This window comes from Dinoponera quadriceps, unplaced genomic scaffold, assembly GCF_001313825.1.
Source record: "Dinoponera quadriceps isolate SergipeBrazil2010 unplaced genomic scaffold, ASM131382v1 scaffold720, whole genome shotgun sequence".
NCBI lineage: Eukaryota > Metazoa > Arthropoda > Insecta > Hymenoptera > Formicidae > Dinoponera > Dinoponera quadriceps.
In genome coordinates, this window is record NW_014554811.1 from 74,450 (window position 1) to 97,099 (window position 22,650).

At 41.5% G+C, this 22,650-nt stretch overlaps 1 protein-coding gene across 1 annotated transcript; it reads right to left on the reverse strand.

Moving 5' to 3' along the window:
• Positions 1-6,584: 6,584 nt before the first annotated feature.
• Positions 6,585-22,219, reverse strand: LOC106742103 (ras-related and estrogen-regulated growth inhibitor-like). The gene is made up of 2 exons (XM_014614735.1): positions 21,906-22,219; positions 6,585-10,138 (listed from the first exon to the last, which is right to left on the reverse strand). Exons 1-2 carry the CDS (start codon positions 22,109-22,111, stop codon positions 9,880-9,882), a joined length of 465 nt encoding a protein of 154 aa, XP_014470221.1. The 5' UTR covers positions 22,112-22,219; the 3' UTR covers positions 6,585-9,879.
• Positions 22,220-22,650: the final 431 nt, after the last annotated feature.

Sequence of the window (22,650 nt, forward strand, 5' to 3'; positions counted from 1 at the left end):
CCCCCCCCCCCTCTTCGTCGCCTCCTGCTTCCCTCATCACTAGCGGGGCCCGCTCCCTGTTATCGTCCCTGTCGAAAGTCGGCCTCCGGGATCGCGATCGGCAGGTGGTCATTGTCGGGCCTCGGGCGCGAGCTCGTTCGCTCGCTCGTATGTACGCTCGCATGCTCGGATGAATCTGAATTTCTAATTGTCGAATGACGCCATTAATTAAGTGGGAATCGAGCGGGACGAAAGCGAGCGAGCGAACGGAGCACGCGCGAGGCGACTTACTGATTAAGGCTGCGCGATGAAAAGTGGCGGCTCGCGAAAAATTAGCGGGTCGTGCGAGCCGTCGTGCCTGCCGTGGCGGCTACCGGCAGTTCTCCAGCGTGGTGCGAGATAAGAGGCGCGGGATATATCCTTATCGGCGATATCGCGCGCCGCGCTGGATTAAATTGCACTCGTTAGCGAGCAACGCCACCCGCGCGCACCTTGCCATGCCTCGCCTTGACTCGCCTCGCGCGTTGCGTAGCGTCACGTCGTGCTGAGCGTTTTAATCGCGATTTTAACTCATGCTTTAATTCGGTACTTCCCTAATGCACGCGCGCCGTTTATCTGCCGTTAATTAATATCGAAATTATATCGCGTAGTTTGTTAGGAACATTGACATGTGGAACTCGGACAATTTCGATAAGCGGATTAGACTTAGGTATAAAGAAAGCAGCGCGAGGTAAATCGCGGTATTGACGCGCGCGCGGTATCGAAGCCGGCGAAAGCGTCGAGCCAGAGCCGCGTGAATCTCGAGAGCTGCTCGTTCGAATTTCGCTCGTGCCAAATCTCACGAGGACGGAGAATAAGGGGAATCCCGATTCGAAATTTTAAATTCTACTTTAAGCCCTCAAGTGGAGAAAACGGAAATAAGTTACTATTTGCACACGGAAAAGAAGTTTAATTATATCAACCAGAAAGAGAGAACCGAATTTTGGTTAAAGGAAGCAGAATTTCTGGTTGTAAGAACCACTTTTGGCTTATAAGAAGCAGAAGTTCTGTTTCCTTCAACCAGAATGCATCTGGCTGTTCCTTTTCTGGTTAATACAACCAGACTTTTTTCCGCATAGTATTAAAGAAGCATAATAAATGCTCCTTTAATGCTACAAATGGGAGTTAAGACCTTCAGAGTCTAAATCTTACTTCTATATTAAGTAGATCTTCAAATAAACGGCAATAACTTCCCTATATAGCATCCCAAATAGGAATTTGCTATTGGCGAGGTACTGGTCCAATACCGATTTGTAGTATACAGTACTGGATGTCAGTACTGGTTTAATACTAGGGTGATAGAAACGGGTATACGAGGGGGAACCCAAAAAAACCGGATTTTTTGTATAAAAACTTTATTTATTAACTTTTTTTATAAAATTCCTTCAGTCACCTTCAAAGTACTCTCCATTAGATGCGATGCACTTGTCAAGTCTTTTTTCCCACTGTTTGAAGCATCTCCAGAATTCTTCAACTTTGATATCGTCCAGTGCCCTTTGAGAAGCTGTTTTTACCGCCTCCACATCATCAAAACGCTTCCCTTTTAGATTTTTCTTCATTCTCGGAAACAGAAAAAAAGTCGCACGGGGCTAGGTCTGGTGAATACGGAGGGTGGGGAACGACAGGCCATCCCCGAGAGGCCAAATAATGAGTCACTCGTAAGGCCGTGTGTGCGGGGGTGTTGTCGTGATGAAGGAACCTGATCGCCAAATTTCCGGGCGTTTCCTCCGCACATCCTCTCGCAGACGTCTTAAAACTTCCAAATAAAAGTGCTGGTTAACAGTCTGGTCAGGAGGAACAAATTCCCGATGCACAATTCCACGAACATCAAAAAAGACAATGATCATCATCTTCACATTCGACCTCACTTGTCTTGCTTTTTTTGGTCTGGGAGAGTTGGGAGTCTTCCACTGGCTTGACACTTGCTTAGTTTCTGGGTCATACCCGTAACACCAACTCTTATCACCTGTAATGACTTTGGTGAAAAGGGAAGCGTTTTGATGATGTGGAGGCGGTAAAAACAGCTTCGCAAAGGGCACTGGACGATATCAAAGTTGAAGAGTTCCAGAGATGCTTCAAACGATGGGAAAAAAGACTTGACAAGTGCATCGCATCTAATGGAGAGTACTTTGAAGGTGACTAAAGGAATTTTGTAAAAAAGTTAATAAATAAAGTTTTTATACAAAAAATCCGGTTTTTTTTGGGTCCCCCCTCGTAGAAATGGAGTGATAGTAACCGACAGTATATCGCAACAGTACCGAAAATCAATATCGTAATTATTTATTAAAAATATTCTTCATAATTTTTACAATATTTTTCACATTCTTTCTCATATCTGAATTTCCCGGACGTTTGAATATTTACAAAATATTTAATATCTATATTTTTTAAATATTTTATAAATATTGTGTGCTTACAAGGACCAGTTGCTTACCAGTATGTTTACCAGTACCAAAACATGACGTCCGCTTTTCGGTACCGGTTCAGTATACAGGCATGATACAACTACCCGGTATTGTTTTTAGATACGGGGCCAATACCAATAATACTGCTTTTTTAATATTAGACCAACACCGGGTCAATACCAAAACATGACTTCTGCTTTTCGGTACCAGGTTAGTATCACGCCAGTATCCTATACTGACAGACTATATACGATTTCTACATGGGATTAAAGGAGCACTGATAGTATTCCTTTGATGCTATGAAGAGACTTTAAACCTCCCGGGGGAAAATTTTAAATTCTACATTACGACCGATTTTTTCAACCGGATCTTGTATTTAAAACCGTCTTGAGACTCATCTTCAGATGTTTCGTAGTTAACACGTTGACTGCCAACTACGAGATATCTCGTAGGTTGTTTACTTGTCCAGAACGCCAACTACGAGTTATCTCGTCGCTTCATTACTTGATTAAATCAAATTGGCTTCTTAGACCAGAATCGTGAAAAGTTTCGTGGCAGTCAACGTGTTAATGAAACGAACTATACAGTATCTGAAGATAAACTTAAGACGCCCTTAAATATAAGATCTGACTGTAAATACCGGCCTGAGTTTTAAAATGGAGAAAACGAAAATAACTTCCCATTCGTAGCACCAAAGAAGAAGCAAAGTAAAAGACTCTTGAAGACTCAATATGTAGAACTAAATAGACTAAATTAATGTAGAACTGAAATTTCGACTCGGGACGTCGTTTCGCGGTAGAAAGAGGCAGTAAAGATGCTCTCGCGATTATACTCAGGAGCGAATAAAAATATCGGGGTCGCGACAAAAAGACACGGGGTCTTAGAAATGCAGCGGTGAACGTGTGTATATTTGCGCTGCCCTTCGCAGCCGGCAACCGCTCAGAGAGAGAGAGAGAGAGTCTCTATAGATTCGGTTTAAAGTTTCGATTTTCCAGGTGTGAGATACGCAAATTGGAATTATCCGGGCTCGGAGCGAACCAATATAGTCCTCGAGCAACACAGTCCCCACGCGTCGCGACGCCGTCGTGGCGATAAATCGATGCGGCCGGGCATCGTTTTACCCGTACAGCCGGATCGTTTGTCTTCGGGGAAAGGTGAGACGTGGGTGAGGGGGAGGGGAGCGGCCCGGGGGCAAGTAAGGTGTTCGGAGGAGAAGGGCTCGGATGCAAAGGACGAGGTAATATGAGAGGCGCAGCCTACGGGGAATTCTCTAGTGCGACTTCTTCTTCGCTAGAAACGATGAGCGCCGCCTCGGAAATCTTAAACCCGACCGGCTTCAACCCTCATAATGTCGTCCGCCGCCGTGCGCCACCATGCGCGAAAAAGTGCGTCGCGCGCGAGCGTTAGCTCGTCGTCCGGTCTGTATGATATACGGACGGTTCAAAGGTCGCTCCTGCGGGATCCTCCACCTTGAGGAGGGATCAGCCGATGACTATTAAATTTCCCGACCACCGCAAGATGCGGTGGGGCTCTTATACTTCGCCGTTATTAATCGAGCGCGCTCCTACGCGCTCGGTTTGCGGATCATTAGCCGCGTCAGGATCGTCGGGATCCCGCTGGGATTTTTAGCCCTCGCTAAATTCGCGTGGTTTCTCTATTCCCCGCTATCGAACGCTCCACGTCGCTTCTCCGCGGCAGCGCGCGCTGCTCTCGCGGCCCTCGTCGCCCTTTTTTTGCATTCTTCCGTGGACGCGCGGGCGATCATGCCGTCATCGTGAGGGAATGCATACATCGGGGTCCGGGGGAGCGGTATTTTATTTCTGTACCGCGCGACCCCCGAGGGAAAAGAAAGAGAGAGAGAGAGAGTGAGTGATAGAGGGGAGAGACGAGCACGTGTTGCACCCGAAACCTTGGCCTGAATCGCTAGTTATTCGGCCGGATCGCGCAGCGGATTCGCTTAACGAGATGAGAACTAAATCCGCCCGCTAAATCTACGAAAGATCGTCTGGCCGATTTTTCGCGAAATCGACGACCGTGACGCATCCCTCGAGGCCTCGCGCGTCCCGTTGGCGGACGGTCGGCTACAGTGACAGGCTAATTTCAGGGTCTAGCCAGCGTCCAAATCGTCGAACGCCTGAGAATATAACGAAAGATGCGCACTGATCGAGACGTTCAGCAGGCATGGGAGCGGTTTAATTGTTAAAAATAGCTGAGTTTCTTTCTTGAGACAGTAAGAAAATAGTGAGTTAGCTTTTTTAGAAGAAGTGAGTAAAAAATGCCTTTTAAATAATTTGTACATTAAAAAATTAATTGTTCACGTATTATATAATTTCTCTATATGTAAGAACACTAACTTTATCGTAAAAATCAATAGAAAACACAATTTGAATTTTGGGATATAAAAATGTTGCATAAAATTAAAAATTTATTTTAAACTTTTAAACAGTTTTAAGTGCATATTCAAGTTCATATACAATAAAACTCTTCGTAAAAAATTAAATTTTTTGTATTTCTTCAAATATATTTGATTAAATAAAATAAAAACAACGCTTGAGTCCAGTTAAGCTACATTGCAATATATTTCCAAGATGTTGGGATATCTTAGATCTTTCCGTTAAAGTTAACACTTTGAAATCTTGGGCTTAAAGATGATTTATTAATGGGATCCTGGACAATTTTGATGTCTGGAAGAAGAGGAATAGATATCCGATGTTCTATGAAACATTTGGAATTACCGAAACCTGAGAATAAGCCGACAGCAGAAACGTATGGAATTAAATAGCCAAGCCCGAGTTATACTCGGGCTTCGGCAGTTGTCGTCTGCGCACTACCTCGACCTATACTCGGACTTAGGACAAGAGTGTTAAATTTTAGAAAAAAAAAAACACGGATTAAATTATGGATTTTTCCGTTGAAAACAAACTAGTTAATGAACTTTTTAAGAATAATATTTAAAAAATAATACTCAATGATATCCAATTTAAAGAAAACAATCAAAGGTGTACTGCTGACGATTATTGTCTGTTTGTTAGATTCGTTTGTTAACAACTCATTTTGGCTTGGCGGGTAAACAAGAATTATAAATAGACAAATGTGGACAAATTGTGAGCAATTGATTCTACTACATAATTTCAAAGAAATACAATTAGGTATGATCATAACGGTCAACTGTCAAACTGTTGGGCCTGACAAACCTAAAAAAAATAGCTTAACACGTTGACTGCCGAACCGAAAAAGTGCTACACACATTCAAGTAATATTTACTTAACACATTAGCTGCCGGTCACGTGAGGATGTGTTGATAATTAGTGCCCCGCCGAACGCGTGACTGATACATCACCCCACAGCCCGCGCTGGCGCGTGATTGGCTCCGTAACGTTGAGGCCAGATCACGCACTGGCGCGGGATCGGCAGCGAAAGTGTTAAAAATAAAATCACAGTTCTTCACTTTATAAACATTGTGTCATCGGAGTCATTGTTATTTTCCATTTTTATATTGAAATATTGTCATATCTTCTGCTTTATTTTTAAAGAAGTTAATTGTTGAACATGATTTCTTGTGATCGAATTTTATTTTTAAAAGGACTTGAGTAAGAAAAAAATTAGAAGAAAATTTTTTCCCAAAAGTGGGAAAAAGTGAGATGTTTTGAAAGAAGTGAGGAAAAGTGAAGTAAAGTAAGTCACTCCCATACCTGATAGGAATTCATCGCTTCGAATGCGTGTATCACCGAGTAAATACTCAAAGAGTATCAAATACTTTCTTTATGTACTCCTTTCACCGTCAATGAGTAATGCAACTTTTATACTGCAACTCATCTGTCAATAAATAATGTAACTTTTTTATCTGTCAATCTTTAGTAAACATGTTTACGTTTTAGCTATTTAATCTTTTGGTCTCAATTACTGTACAAATACCTGGTGGGACTATCAATTCATGCGATCCTATGATTGTTTTCGATAACATAAGGAGTATACTGTTTCAATATGTATATAATCACAGTGCGTATAATTATAATTTATATTATATTTGTCAAAATACTCCTCTGATGATTGACTTACCCTCAGCTGAAATGACTGCAACAGAGCACCATCGAGGTGTCACGTCGATGCTGGAAACGGGCAAAGGCAGGCGGAGATTCGACTTGAAGATTCGACTTAACAAAAGACGCTCCTTTATTATTATCTCCTCTCGATAACAAGTGACTAGCACTTCGAATACAGCGACGATCTGCCTGGAATCGAATTACGCACTCACACACATTAGACGCTAATTTTCAAGTGGAATGTATCGCGAGAAGAGAGATACGCACTTCGCTGCTGAATCCTGCCTCAGGACGAGACAGGCCGCTTTTGAAAGCTCGACTCACGTGCGCTCGTGGACTTTTTTTACTAAAAACCGACGCGCTAAAAAAAGCGTTGTGCAATTCACCGCTCGTTAATTAATCGACGTATGCATATAGAACCGTTTTCTATCGTCAAAAATCACGTTGGTTTCTAGTAAAAGAGGCATCGTGTGACGAGCTTTACGTCGTTCGGAAGACACTGAAAAGCGTTTACGAACTACGCGAACCTTAAAGTCAACCGTAGTCTCTATGTTTGTCGTAGAAAAAAGGACGACTTACAAAAACGTCGAAGCGCGATTGTAAGGCTTAGCAAAAAGGCAAACGCCCAAAGGCTTTCTACGGTAAATAGTGGACGAGACACGCGATAATCGGTTTGTCGTCACCGACGTGTAACATGGCAGCCATTCGAACGATCGTTGATACTTGTTAACCCATTAAAAGTCGTTTCTATTTTGTATGCAAATTTATATGGAAAAAAATTAGTATCAATTCACGACTCATATCTTCACATGTATAATACATATTCTTATATATACTCGCGATTGTTTATATATAATGTACTTGATATGCTCGTAATACAATGTCATGATCTGTCGCGAAAAACTGGTTTTTTCCCAGAGGTAATTTTTCTAAATATTTAAGAACACTAGTTTTATTATAAAAAGTCAGGCTTTTTTATTTGCATTTTTTCGAAAATAATTTTTTTTCAATGACAACTGATAGTGTTACCTTTTTAACGATATATAATAAACATGTCTGTTAATAGTGCAATATAAAAATATTGCTTACAACTACTGCAAAACCATTAAAACTTTTGCATCCATCCAATGCATAGTTCCATTAAAAATATCACATTCTTGTTATTCAAGAATGTGTTATGAATTAAGAAGAAAAATATTGAATAGAAAGAACATCTTCAAACTGACTACAATTCTTAGCTTGAAGATATAGTTCTTTCTATTCAATACTTTTTCCTTTCAATTCGTGAAAATTATTCTTGAATAACAAGAATATGATATTTTTAGTTGAACTACATAGAATTTCTCCATATAAGTAAGTTTCATCTTCATATAAAATTATATGAGTTAATATTAGCAATGATTTTGAGATATTGTATGGATGCGGTCAATGGAAGCGTCTACTTGCATAAAACCACGAAGTGCTTATTTTTAACAATATGTGTAAATATTAGTACATTATGTCAATATTAAACGCAATTTCACACAAATAATTAAACAAAAATTAAGTTAAATTTGAACGCCTCTGATTATTTGTGGTTCATATCAATACAACTTCCGTATCTCGATAAAGAAGCCGAATTGATTCATTGTTTACATAACGTTTTTTGTTCAGAATGACCTCTCAAATACGCTGACGAAGTTTGTCGGTTTATTCGCGGAACATTCTATATATGAGAATATGAACCTTGAATTGATATTAAGTTTTTTTCCGTGTAGGAATTCACAAAAGCCGTATGCAATAAAACAGCGAATGGAATTTCATGGGAAATTTTCCAAATCTTCCGGAATTCGATGCTTTCATGATGCTTCCTCGCGTTGTCCTCTTAGTCATTTGACAATTCGACAACGATAACTTTTAATGGGTCCGGAGTTCCAGCAATCGCATTCATTATTTCTCTTCTCTCGTATGCAAATCTTAACGATTACTCGAGTCTCCACGAAGAATCCCTCCGCGAAGTATGATAAGCGAACGTGTGCGCTATTTACACTTAGGCTACTTTCTTTAGGAACATTTAAATCATCGAATCAATCACGCCCGGCGAAGGTGTCGCGGTCGCTCTCGACGAGCCGCTCGCAAACACTTCTCGAGAGACGGCTAAGGCGGTAGGCAGGAAATCGAATCGCGATCTTCTCCACTTGGTGGGAGCATCGAAATTTGAAAGACTCACGGGTTTCGTTCGGGAGCATCGAAAGAGAAAAAAAAAGAAATTAAATGAACTCTAAACAGTACAACGCGTTTCGCTCGAACGCGAAAAAATTCTTGGGGCAAAGCAGAACGCGAGAGAAAAATTATGAAATATAAAAACCGGAAAATAATTCTGAAAAGATAATCGCGGCGCCGAGAAGCTGTGATAACGTTCTTGTCGAGAATCAAAGTCTATCTCGACTCTTGTTGCGTAGGGATGTCTTTTAAAGTGCGTCTGTGGAACGTTTGTAAATGCAGCAGGAACGACGCGAGACGACTTATACTGTTTAGAGTTAGCGACGTAATAACTTAAACACCGAGTGAGCGTTGCAAGGTGTTATGCGTACCAAATTATAAAATTTGCACTCGCGGAACCGGTTGCGAGGCGCGACCGGAAGAATCGTTCTCCGTCGATCGTCTTAAGGACTAACGTGTTCAGGAACAACTTTGCCGGTCACTCGTGATCACTGCGAGATGTCACCGCGAGATGTATTCCAAGGAAAACAAAAAGAAACGATTGTCGAGCAGTCAGGAGGCGTTGACTCATTGCTCTCGCTCGCGCGAGGACACATCAATGCCGCGCTGAAAACAGGATCGCACGCGCGAACACTCGCAGTAGTTCTTCTTTTCACGAAGAGGGAAGGGGGGGGGGGGGGATTTCGCCCTCCGGACGAGCGGAACGACCTTCTCGCAGTCCTGATGATGCCTCGGGAACCCGTCGGATGTCGTCCAGGTTGTCAGATCCCGCCGCGGGACCTCGGGTGTCCCGTGGGCTCTCTCAAGTTGCACTTTCGAGGTCCTCGGACAATTCGCGCGATCACGACGCCGGAAAATCAGCCTTGGATTCACGTGGCTTCAGATCCTGAACGCTGCAAGACCGCGGAAACTCGATCGCCCCTCGTATCGAGCGCGTTCTTCCTCCGGCGACGACGTCATTACGAGGGATCTCGCGAAAAGAGCGCTTCCAAAGTCGAGATCGAGCGTTGTCCGATTGCGCGATCACTCTCTTCGGAGTTCGGAAAGGCACAAGATCGAAGGGAAATTCATACCAAATTCGAAGCGGCGGCGACTCGTTCCTGCCGAGGACCTCGTTAGCGACTCGAGTAGACGTTGCTGCTGAGGACGACGATGTCGGCCCTTCTGCCCGGCTCGTCTCGTCCTCCGAGGAGGAGGGCGCCTAGGAGGCGTCATATGCTCAACGACGGCCTCTTCTTGCGATCCTTCGTGGTGTTCTTGCCGAAAATCGTACCGAGGACCCTCGAGACTGAGTGCACACCGAGCTTCCTGCGGATCGGCAACGCTCGCAGTAGCTGCACCGATCTCGCCTCCCGCAGAAGCGCTTGGAAGGCCAACGCAGCTCCTGCGGGACTCTCCGCAGCGCTCACCTCGTAAAATTGACATCCGTGCGCCAGCGACAGTTGTTGGCCCTCATCTACGCACACCTCTCTACAACAGAAGCAAGCAACGAGCCGATCAATGATTATTGGTCCTTGTCTGTTAGATCCCTAAATTTAGACAAGTTACTGTGACGAATTATTCAACCGTTGTGCAATCGTTGTTTTCTGAACGCAGCTGAAATGTTTTTCCGAACGAAAACATCGAGATTCGAAAGAATAATAGAACTATCGCGTCTTTTTTTTTTTTAACTCCGCCGTCTGCACCTCGCGGAAACGCAGGTCTTTCGAGCAAAATTCGGTGAGAGTTTGAAACTTTCTAATTTTGTAGCTCTGAGGATCATAAGGCTTGGCAAAACGAGATGGTAGACGTCCGGAATACGTCCGTCAGTCGGCGGATCGTCAACCCGTGTGATTCAGGCCGAGTGGTTTATATCGCGGAATGTGCGGAATCACGTGTTGAAACATCGATCGGTTGAGCGGCGGAAACGCAGGCCGGATGCCCGCGAACGTACGCAGATTTATTCAGCGGCGGACATTGCGCCGTGGAAGTCAATGGAATCGTCCAAGGTTCGAATTAAATACACGGTGACGCGGAACATGCCGGACCGACGACGGATGCCGCGAGTTTGGCAAACACCAGATACGAGAAAGAGAAAGAGAGAGAGAGAGAGAAAGGGGGGTGATTGAACGACGACATAAAGACCGGACGTTTACGAGAGGAAGCACAGTCACTGGAATTTCGCCAGGATGAAGCAGCCAGGCGCCACAGGATTTACGATGGCAGGATTAATAGGAGCTTCGTCAACTCTCATGTGTGTCTTTCTATATATGTATACATAGTCACGTTATGCACTATGGTCTACATTCTGAACTTATTTTTATCGATAAAAATGCCTCTAAAAATGGTTTGGAAACCATCTGATTGACTGAGAAGTCACATTTAAGGCATTTTTATCGATAAAAGTGAATCCAGGATATAGACCTGTGTCTCTACTTCTATGTTAATTTCTGTACTATAATTATCCGATGTCTAAAAAACCTACATCCGGTGATATAATCCAATGGTTAAATAATTTCTATAATCACCTTTTAATAAAAGACATGTTATCAAAATTTCGAAATATCGAAGAGTTAATGCCTCTTCGCTACGATGCATGTTGATTGGTTGTCGTGAAATTTCAGTTTTTACAGTTTATATCTTAAAAGTGTTAACATCACAACCATTTGTTGGTGGTTTTTACAGTTTGTATCTTAAAAGTGTTAACATTACAACCATTTTAAATTGCTATCCGAGATTTTTCAATATTATTTTCATATATTTAAGAACGCATAAATTATAATATTCTAACCTCCCCCCCGCCCCCACACACACAGAGATTATAAAATGAAGTAGTTACTACAGAGAGAAGATGTTTAATGCTCGTAGCGCAACAATCGGAATGAATTGGATTATAACGAATTATAATAATCTAAATATAAGAGTGCATAAATCATAGATTCATCCTGCATAGTTGTTTTAATTCTATTAGTTTCATTTTATAGAAATTTTAACGTATGGCCACCTAATTTCCTATTAACAATTTTCTAGCGCAAAAATTGAAATTATCTGAATATGATAAGGACATATAAATCGTAAATTTAACATGTATATTCGTTTTAATGATCGTTTTAATGATTTTATAGAAATTTTAATCTTTGCTCACCGAACTCCTTATTAAAAATTTTATAACGATTATGCGGCTTTTAAAAAAGGCGTTAAAAGAGAGATATCTACAGAGCTGCAGAACAAAAATAGAAATTACCTGGTTATAAAAGCACATGAATCGTAGTTTTATCTTATATAATTGTTTTAACTATTAGGTCTCATTTTATAGAAATTTTTTACATTTGACCACTTAGCGTCATCATTAAAAATTTTATGGCGATTATGTCTTTTACGTTAAGAGAGAAGTGATGTTTTAGTTGATATAAATAAAAGCGGTACCGCCAATAAGCGATTTTCGACATGATACAATGGCCGATAAACATTACATATACATTTGTAAAAATATATATTTACATTATTATGCATTTATATAATTTATATAATTATACATTTATATTATATTGTATTATATATTTGTAAAAATATATAAATAAACATTTGTAAAAAAATGCTTCGAATTTGTAAAAAAAACTCTAACTGCCAAAATTGCTATTTTTCCAGGTTTTTATTTCCATTTTTTCTTTAAAAAAATTAAAAGACAGACTTAAGATTCGAGAATTCTATTTGAGAAATTTGTGATTTGTACTCATTTCAGAGTGATAAAAAATACCCAGACTTAGGATCTTTAATCTTTAACTTCTTTCTCAAGTTTCGAGAGTGTTGATAATTAATACGCCGGCTACAGGATGCATTATGCATTCCAATCGGCACAAAGGGCGGACGAGGAATTCGGAATCTCCGGACACGAGGCAGCGAGAGAAACGCGGGGATGGGAGAGGGAGATTCCTGCACCTCCAGTGCAGGGAACGCGGCTCCGCGTGGGGCAGAGGGACTCCGATATTTATGGAGACAATTAAATTCGCAGGAACACATGATCCTCGCGCGCAACGTTGGGGAGAGGCACGAAGGGCACGTAGGAGGGCGCGATTAGACGAGCGCGATCCTGCGCGGGTCGAGCGACGTGCATACTCTCGTGGCCGTTAATCTGTGCGTTCCCTTTTATTTTATACGAGGCGATCCGTTGCTTTACGAGCTTTGCGGGCGTTAGTTTCTGCTCCACACCCCGCGCTCTTTCTTAATCCAAAGGGGACAAGACGTGATATTTATTACGCGTTTGGGGACAACCCACGTCAATCGTGCCCAGCCAGATATAATGGACCGTAAAAGTAATACAAACGTATCGCGCTCGTGGATGACAAATATCTCGAGGAGAATGGAAATTGTAACCACATCAAGAGCGTAGTCGTAAATACAAAGATTTTAGACGGTCAAGAAACCTCGGTAATAGAAAGCGCGCTTCCGAGATGTAATATTCCCAAAGCTCCCGTACACAATAAACAAAATTTTGTTAAAATCGGTCTTTGTTAAAATTTCATGTTAAACTTTTAACATACTCGTATATTAATTTTACATATGGTGTCTCTGTTATCTCAATATTATAGTTAAAAAGCTGTTCTTTTCAATTTTTCCATAGAGAAAACCCGAAAATTCTTGAAAAAAGAAAAGAAACGTTTTTTCCCATGTTTCTTGCAAAAAGAAATCGAAAAGAACTGCGAAAAAATTGAAAAAATCGGATATTTTTAGAGCCTTTAAAACTATATTTGACATTTTGTATTATATTCAATATGTGTAAGTGTTAAAATAACACATTTTATACTTCAGTGCCGATTAATGTATTAATTTTGTGTATTAATCTTTGTATTCTTTTTCAATTCATCTTGTGTTAAATTAACACAAAAATTTGAGTGGATCGTTTGGGAAATGTGTAATATATAAAAGACGGTATAAAGTGAGCCGATTTTGGCAAATAAAAATGCCGGAGTGGGAAATAAAAACAACGTTTTTTATCATTTTTGAGCTGCTGAATCTGATTCTGACCTGTAAAAAATTTTAATTTGTCAGGAAAATATTAAAATAAGCATATGAAGCCATAAAATATATAAAAATATTATTACGTTATTATTATACTATTACGTAAACGGTATATTAATAAAAATGTAAAACTATAATATAATAAACAATATTAAGTGAAAATCAACTGATATGTGAACAACGCAAATTAATAAATGAACAAGGCCTTATTCAGTGAAGCGGATCTTGGTGTTTAAAAATATTTTTTACGTAAATCTTACAATTCCCAGTGGTAAGTTAATGCAACAAGTAGTAAAATATTTTTATGAACGGAAATTTATATATTGTATTCTATATTATATTCTATCTATATATTATACTCTACATAGGAGAATATATACATAAGATGTAGAGGAGAAAAAATAGTTACATTTCGGTCCAGAAAATGTGACTATAAAAGGGTTCCATTGTATAGAGTGCACGGACATGAGCTATTCAGAACATGAACTATTACAGATGAGAGCATTATTATGTGCAGCATGAACTATTATAGATGAGAGCATTATTATTATGTTTTAATAGCAGGAAAACACGAATGTATACGTTTGTAAAGCTCAACAACAACAATTTACGGTACTAGATGTTTAATAGCTTCATAGCTGCTTTTAATACTTCCTCGACAAATTAAAATTTTTTAAAAGTCAGAATCAAATTTAGCAGCTCAAAAACTTAAAAAAAAACCGTTTGCCACTCCGGAGGCCAAAATCGGCTCATTTCATTCATCGTCCTTAACGCTAAATTTTTTCTGTATAGGAAAGAACGAGAATCGAAATGTTTGATGGGGACTAAAGTTGGAAAGATATAAAATGGGAAAATGGAGCGTTTGCAGGGCGAAAAATCTCGAGAAACCGGGGCTTGATCGGAACGGAAGTGGCTTTTCTCGGACCAGTCGCGTCAGCCACGCGAACACTTCTCGCTGCGAGGGATTGCCGGCTGATATTTCGAGATAAACTTATCGATGCGCAATATTCGCGCTGGAACGACGCTCTCTGGATGTATCTAAAGCGGCGAAAACTCGTTCTCGGGAGAGTGGTTTCACCAGCCCTGCAGCGGACTTCGCTCTAATCTTTATGAACTCCATTAAGACGACGAGCGCGGCTACCGGATAGGATAGGCGCGATGTTCCTTCATCGCGAATCGGCCTACGGTCTTCGCTTTTCGCGCGTCTCCGCCACTTACAAACATACAAGCGCGCGTTATTTTATCTTCTCAAAATTCCTCGTCGTCGTCGAGAAGAATTAAGAAAAATCGAACGAATGCGGCGCGTCAGCCGTTTCGAGTCTTCCTGAATCGCGAGGCTACGGGACTCCGAATACCTCTCGACACCTCTCGGCACCTTGAAACTTCATGTCTCGGCGAGCTCGACGAGTTTCGCGCAGGCTCGCATGCAAAAGTGGTGTCATGCTCGACGCAATTAATTTAAAGTTGATCATTTTCCTCGCATGCGACGTCAGGAAAGGCGCGCTGTAATTTATAAGTCAGTCCGGGATCGATGGGTCTCTCGCATAATTCCGGTTTAATTAAATTTCTCAACGGTAATCGTGACAGTTACGAAGAGCGTATCTCTTGCATGCCATCAAAATGCCAGTTACGTAAATCGAATTGCTCTTTTCCCGCCGCCACCGCCGTCGCCGTCATCGATCGGCCAATCTCGCTTGCGACACCGTCGTGTGTCTGTGACATTTTATTTGTGTGTGACATTTTTGGTATTCGCCCGTTGGCTATCGATACGCCCCGGCGTTTCCCTTTTGTTAGTTCGACGAAATTCCCAGCAATTCCGCGACATTTTATTTACCTGCCTACCTCGATCGCCAGTAAGATCGCGTGAACTCGTGCGCGCTCGCATGCCGTAAAACTCGCACGATCTCCGCCCCGTTCTCGTCATTCTCGTCGTCTAAAGGTTGACTCGTTCAAAGTCGAGACTGAAATGTCGGGTCTGTGTCCCTCGTCCGATACTATTGTACAAAGGTCTGTCTCTGCCTCTCTCTCTCTCTCTCTCTCTCTTTTTCTGTTTGCCCTTTTTCTGTTTATGCGACTTTCGGTGTTTTGCAACAAAGACATTATCCTCACAATTGGCGGATTACTTCAAATGTCTTTTTAAATTATTATCGTGTTTCGAAATTTTTGATTCTCCGATCTTCATAGCGACAATTATTTCAAGCTTTCAATGCCCAACATTAAAAAAACAAAATCTTGAGTTAAAGAACAAAACCTTGAGATTACAGAAACAAAGGGAGTACTCGGCATCGATAATTGTACCTTTAATCGAATTTTTTTTTAACGAATTTTTAGCTCAGAACAGACAGAATGAACGAGCTGCTTCGAATTCCTTCGCCAATAGAATCCTGCGACGAGTGGCACAAGCCTTTTCAAGACATCCTGTATAGTATAGTAGCGTCGGCTGTAATTGCCGCGTTGCCGTCGTTACTAGATCATCGGTGAGATTTCTCCCGGCATGCAAAGCCCCATAAAGGAGCGTAAGGACGAGAATGTGGCTCGTAAGGCGAGAAAAGGAGCGTGTCTTCGTTAACGACGATCCGCATTCCTGCGGGAATCGCTCGGGAAAATTCCTATCCGGCACGGAAAAAGAATATCGAGCGATGTCCTGTTCACTTACGTGCCTCTCTTGCGATCAGCTAACGAGCGATGAGATAGAAATTCGTCGGCAAAAGGTGCCAGGATAATGATTGCCTCTAGCTAATGACTATTAATGCCCGTTCCTACCATCATGGTTTATATCTAATTACGATTGGCTCAATGGAGAATTGACCAATCGCAATGGTCAATTAGCTGAACCGATCAATGCGATTGGTTAGTTCCGTTGAGATAACCATCGATTAAATTTAAGCCATTATGGTAGAAACGAGCATTAATTAATGAAGAAAATATTCTTATCGAACGGCCTTTAGCCCTAAGTAACTACGTATTATTAGGTACTTGCAAAAGTTTGTAAGATTATCACAAATAGATTATTACAGCAGCGATTTAATAATTATTTTTCTTTAAGTTGCTTTTTAGTTGTGAAATATTGGCTATAATAGGTCAGAATTGATGGTTGACTATTTATAGTTCCGAATAAAACGTCACATTTAACGCGGAGAAGATGGAACCAGATAAAATTCATCTTCGCCATTGCATACTTTGACACTTTAATCAAAGTGAAATTACTGTAACAACCAAAAGGATTTGTGAAACCTGTGGAGAGAACATTGTGTCTGGTGCTGTCTGTGAGAAGTGGTTTAAAATGTTTAGAAATGGTGATTACGATGTCAACGACGAGCCACGTTTTAGTCGTCCAAACGAGATGGAGAGCAATGAATTGGAAGTGTTGCTCAACGAAAACTCGGCCTAAATATTAAGAAAGCTTGCAGGACAGCTTGGAGCTGATGAATCGACAGTATCCTGCCATTTGAAAGCAATAATCCAGAAGGAAAGAAGATGGCTTCCCCATGAACTCTCTGCAAATGCGATTGAAAACCGGCTTACCGTCTGTCTCTCATTGCTTGCCAGATATAAAAAAGTTTTTTTTTACGGCGAATAGTTACGGATGACAACAAGTGGATCTATTTTGACAATCCTAAACGTACAAAGTCAAGGATTGATCCCGGCCAACCATCGACATCCACAACAAAACGTAACATCCACGGATATAATTCTCCTCTGTGTCTGGTGGGACCAAAAAGTGTTTTAGTATAAGCTGTTACCACCGGGATAGAGAGTCACAGAAGATCGCTTCAGTCAACAACTACGGCGTTTGAAGCAAACCATGAAGGAAAAGAGCCTTCGAATAGCCGCGAATCGACCGCAGTCATCTTGCTTAACGATAACGTCAGGCCGCATGTTACTGTTGCAACTAAAGAGACGTTGTTCGAATTAGATTTGGAAGTCCTGCCGCGCCCAGCGTATTCCCCAGACATCACTCCATCTGATTTTCATCTATTCAGATCGATGCAGTACGGTTTATCTGATACACGGTCCCGAAATGCCAAGGAAGTGCGAAAATGGGTCGATGAATGGATTGTCTTAAAAGATTAATCATTTTATTGGCGCGGGATCAAATTGTTGCCTGAAAGATATCAAAAGATTATTGATAGCTTGATTAAATATCTCATGTGATCTCATTGTTATTAATAAATAAAAATGACTTCAATAGCATACGAACTCTTGCAAGCATATAATAACGCAATTAATATTTAATTTAATTAATATTTAAACGCGATTGCGTTTCCGATGCAATTTCGATGATGTCGCGGCGAGGAAAGCGCAATCCAAAGGACTCGACGCTTTTGCACGCTAAACTATTCGTTGCCCTATTAATGGACATTTATCTCTGGCGGATACACGAGAAGCCGCGCCGATCCGACAAGGTTAATGAGCCGCCGCCGCGGTCGTCGCCGCTGTCTCACTCTTTATTCAAGTCGCCAAAAATAAAAGGAGCAAACGCGTACCAGTATTTCCTAGCTTTCTCTTGGCCGAATCACGCAACGCAATGATGCACTTTGAGCGACTGGTTGCATAAAATGCGACAAGATGTATCGACGCTTAGAAACTGCACGCAAGCCACACCTGTTTATCGCGCGTCTTTTAGCCAACTACATTTTTCCCACGACGTTCGCTCGGGTTTTACGTGTCGTGTCAAGGGAATTACGTTCCGCGGCGCTAAACGCGCGTGCGACCACTTTGCCACGTGAGACCTACCACATCGATAATTATCGCGGGGACTACTTTATCAAGCGGCAACATGCAGCGTTGAGGAATTAATGTATTTTTCCTAAAAAATAATAGAAAAATCTATTCATAAGTTCATTGTTCACACTTAAATTTTAAGATAAATATATTTGAAACATTCGAATCCTCGATTTTTTAAATTTATTTTAATTTATTTAAATTTAATTTATTAACAGATTCATTTTGGTGCTACAGAATATATACAAATATAATAGAATAACATATATTATTAATTAATTAACTAGTAATGTTCCTTATAATAATGTTTCGGAACATACACATTTTGTGTCAAATTTAACATATTTCACATGTCTCTATACAAATTTTTATATTAATTTAACAGAAGATTAATATTAAAAAATAATACAAATATTATGTCAAAAATTAACACAAAATTAACATCCGTAATATGTTAATCAACATTGAAATATAAAATATATCATTTTAATACTTACAAGTGTTATTTTAACGCACCTGTTGAATATCGACTCAAATCAAAATATATATTGAGATAACATAAACATAATATGTTAAATTAACACACAGGTTTGTTAAAAATTTAACACAATTTTTACAAGGATCGATTTTTAACACAACGATTTTAACACAAGTATAAAATGTTTTTTACTGTGTATCAAGAATTAAATTAAAAAATGGACACAATCCGAATATTGGTTAGCAAACATACCAATGCGATTAACTAGTTTAAATCTCCTATATAATATTCGGTGAATTCCAACATAAAAAAGCTCATTATTTCTTGAATTTTTAACTAGAATATGTAAACCAATTAGATTGAGTAATGCTTACTCAAAATTTTCTAAGGCTTCTACAATCTTTCGGAAAGTTCGAAGAAATTAGAATCCCAACCAGAACGCCCAGAGACACGAGATATAAAATCAAAGAAGCTCATAGAACTATTTGATATCTCCGCGACTCGCATCCCGTCGTTTTAATCGGCAACCCTCTATTACTGTGACATTTATTTATTCATTCGTGCGTTTGTATGTCGAACCGCCGGATCGTCGACGCCGATGCGTGAAATGCGACACGTGGCCACCGTGTACAAACCGCAAAGGCGGCATTGGATGCTGATTCAAGACACCCGGTAGTGGTTAAGTCGTCGTCGTCGTCGTTGTCGCTCGTCTAGAAACCGTCCACGCGATCTTTACCTCGCCAAGATCTATTTACCTGTTCGAGTCGCCTGACCGACTTGGATGAGTCGGTCCGCCGGGGAGTTGGCATACCAGTCGGCCGATTAACTTACTCCATCGCGTGGCCGATCGTTCAGTTCGTTGAACTGGTTTTTGCGAAAACGCGCCGGCGAAAACCCACGCGCCGAGCAAAAAGCCTCTTCCCACACGAATGAGAATGCGACACAGGAAATTTCGAAGTGTCGAAGGGTCCTCCGAACGAGTCCCGCCGGTTCCGCGAGTTACGAGGATATAAAGTACACCATATGCAAAAAATGTACAATTTTAAGTCATAAATCAATATAAATATCAATATTCAAACTATCGATAGATGTTTGCGGGAGTGAGAGACCATTTTAGAGAGAGAGAAGCGAAAGATCTCTTCGAAGAACAAATTGTTACATTTTTCGAAGAAAATCAACTTTCCGAAAACTCTTCGAGCAGATTAAGAATAGATTTCCCCAACTGCGGTACAATGCAATCGTCCGCACACTTCGGAGATCGAAAGTTTCAGAAACGAAAGAGCCGAGATCCCCCGCTTCCTCCTCGGCGAGTAAGCGGTCTGTAGTAAGTCTACACTGAGCAATAGCGAGCGCGGAAAGGGCAACAAAACTCCGGGAACAACCTAATAAAACGCCGGGTACCGCGAGAGGAGAGGAGAGCTGTCTGGAAAAACGCGAATCGCGTGGCGCACGCGAAATCTCACCTCGTCTAGGAAACGTCGGCGAAGATCCTGTTACTCGCAGGTGGAAAGTGAACTGCAGGATTAATAGGCCGAACACGTATACATACATATGTACACGCGCGCGCGCATGCCGGGCAAATCGCGCGTGTGCGATCGGCCGGGATAAACGATCGGCGGGAGAGAAAAGAGTAGAAAAAGGAGAAAAAGAGAGAGAAAGAAAGAGGAACGATCGAATAATCGACGATTCGCCGACGGCGAAACACCAAGTCGCCGATCGGAGATCGCGCGACGCGCGAAATGATATTGTAATTCTTGCGACGAGCGCGACCACTTAAGCGGCCCTCATACGATCCGTGTCGCCGTCTCGTGCGAGTCCATTCGCGGTCCGATAAATCTCAATTCAGAGAACGAGATTTGGCATCACAGCCGCGACAGGCCTGCTTAGCGCTAAACAGAGCTCGGGAATTAGCCGTTCGTTAATTTCGCCGACAGCCGAAGCCAAGTCTTCCTTACGCGATGTTTCTTAGAGACCGCGATTTTTCTCGCGAGTTTTTCCATGTTAGATACATTTCTCGTTGAATCTGATATTTCTGTGTATTTATTTATTTATATGGAAATTTTTGTTGTACAATAGATTAAACTTGTACACAATCAGAAATTATGTGATTTACTAATGATTTATTAATATAATCAGCGCGAAGAGAGCAGACGCAATGGCGGACGCAAAAGAACGCTTAAAAGAGTGAACAAATTTTGTGAAGAAATCACATGTAATTTCAAACACAAATATTTAGTGATTCGTGTGATGGGATCGGTATTACAGAAGTTTGATTTAAAAGGCGCGAAGCCGATATAATTGAATATCGCGTGACAGCTTAGTATAATCGTTGGAGTTTACCAAGATGAGTAAATATTAAAGATATTAAAACGTTTGCGTTGCGTTTAGGTAGGAGAGTCCGCTTGAATTGAATGAACAAAGTATCGCGGAACTCGACAAAAACATCGATCGTGTGAGGGCCCCTTAAAGACGCCAATCGGCGAAGTGTGCCAGGCTTGCGAGGCCGCGATGGAAAAATGGGCCACGTGTAAGCGCGACATTACTCGAGAATAAGTATATAACTCTTTTTCTTCTCGGCTCCCCGTCGACGGGGAAAAATTACTTCGCAACATTCGCCCTATTCGTCTGGTCCGTATGACAATAATATATTAACAATAAATAATTACTCGGCGACAGACTGAGACGTCATCGCGGCGATACAAATGTGCGGCTTCATCTAGTTCTCTACCGACGACTCATAACTCAACACGGAGGACAATCGGCCGATTGTAATCGCGGCCGTGGCGGAATAAACAAGATCGCAGACACGATCCGGAAGGACGTGTCTCTCCGCGCCGATTAAGCGGCGAAAAATCGAGCCGCCATTGATTTATTAATAATTACCGTTTTTACGACGCTCGGAGCGAGGCGCGTACGGGCGTTTTATTTGCTCGTATATCACCGCCGGCCGGAGGATCATCGGACGTTACACGCCGGTACACGCCCGCCTCTTACGAGACCGTTAATCATATTTGTAACAATGTGATTTACGCTTACCGAGCGTGATCCAGATCTCTCTTGTTGCCGAGCAGGAGGGCGGTGAAATAGGACGGCAGGCGTAGATCCGCGAGTTGCTTGAGAAGTCCCCTGGCTTCCTGAAAGCTACGCTTACACGTCACGCTGTAGACCACGACGAAGGCCTCGCCCCATCGTATGTGCGAGTACAGGCAACCGTTCTCCTGGAACAAATCGATAGAGCACATCGATCATTATGACAATCGGGGCAGAGACAGAAGAAGGGAGAATCAAGAATCGGGTTTAATTCGACGTATCTTTCCTCGGACAGCTACGGAGGATATCTTAACATTATTTTAATACGTCTCGTCTTTATCAGAGTGAGAGATCCAGTGTGAGGAGAAAGCGATCGTGATAAATCTATTAGGTGCTCGCAAAAGTTCGTAAGATCACAAATAGATCGCTGTAGCAGCGACTTAGTAATTGTTTTCCATTAAGTTGCTTTTTACTTCTTAAATATCGGCGTACTGGATCAGAATCGATGGTTGACTATTCATAGTTTCGAACAAAAACGTCCTCATGTTTAAGGCTCCGGAGTAATTGCTGTGACCGTCCTTGTTTAATGACGTCAGAAGCGAGATAATCTATTTGATACATGGTTCCAAAATTCTGAGGAAGTGCGAAAATGGGGCGAAGAATGGATTACCTCAAAAGATGAGTCATTTTATCGACGAAGAATCAAACTATTGCCCGAAAATTGGCAAAAAGTAATTGATAGCAACGGCCA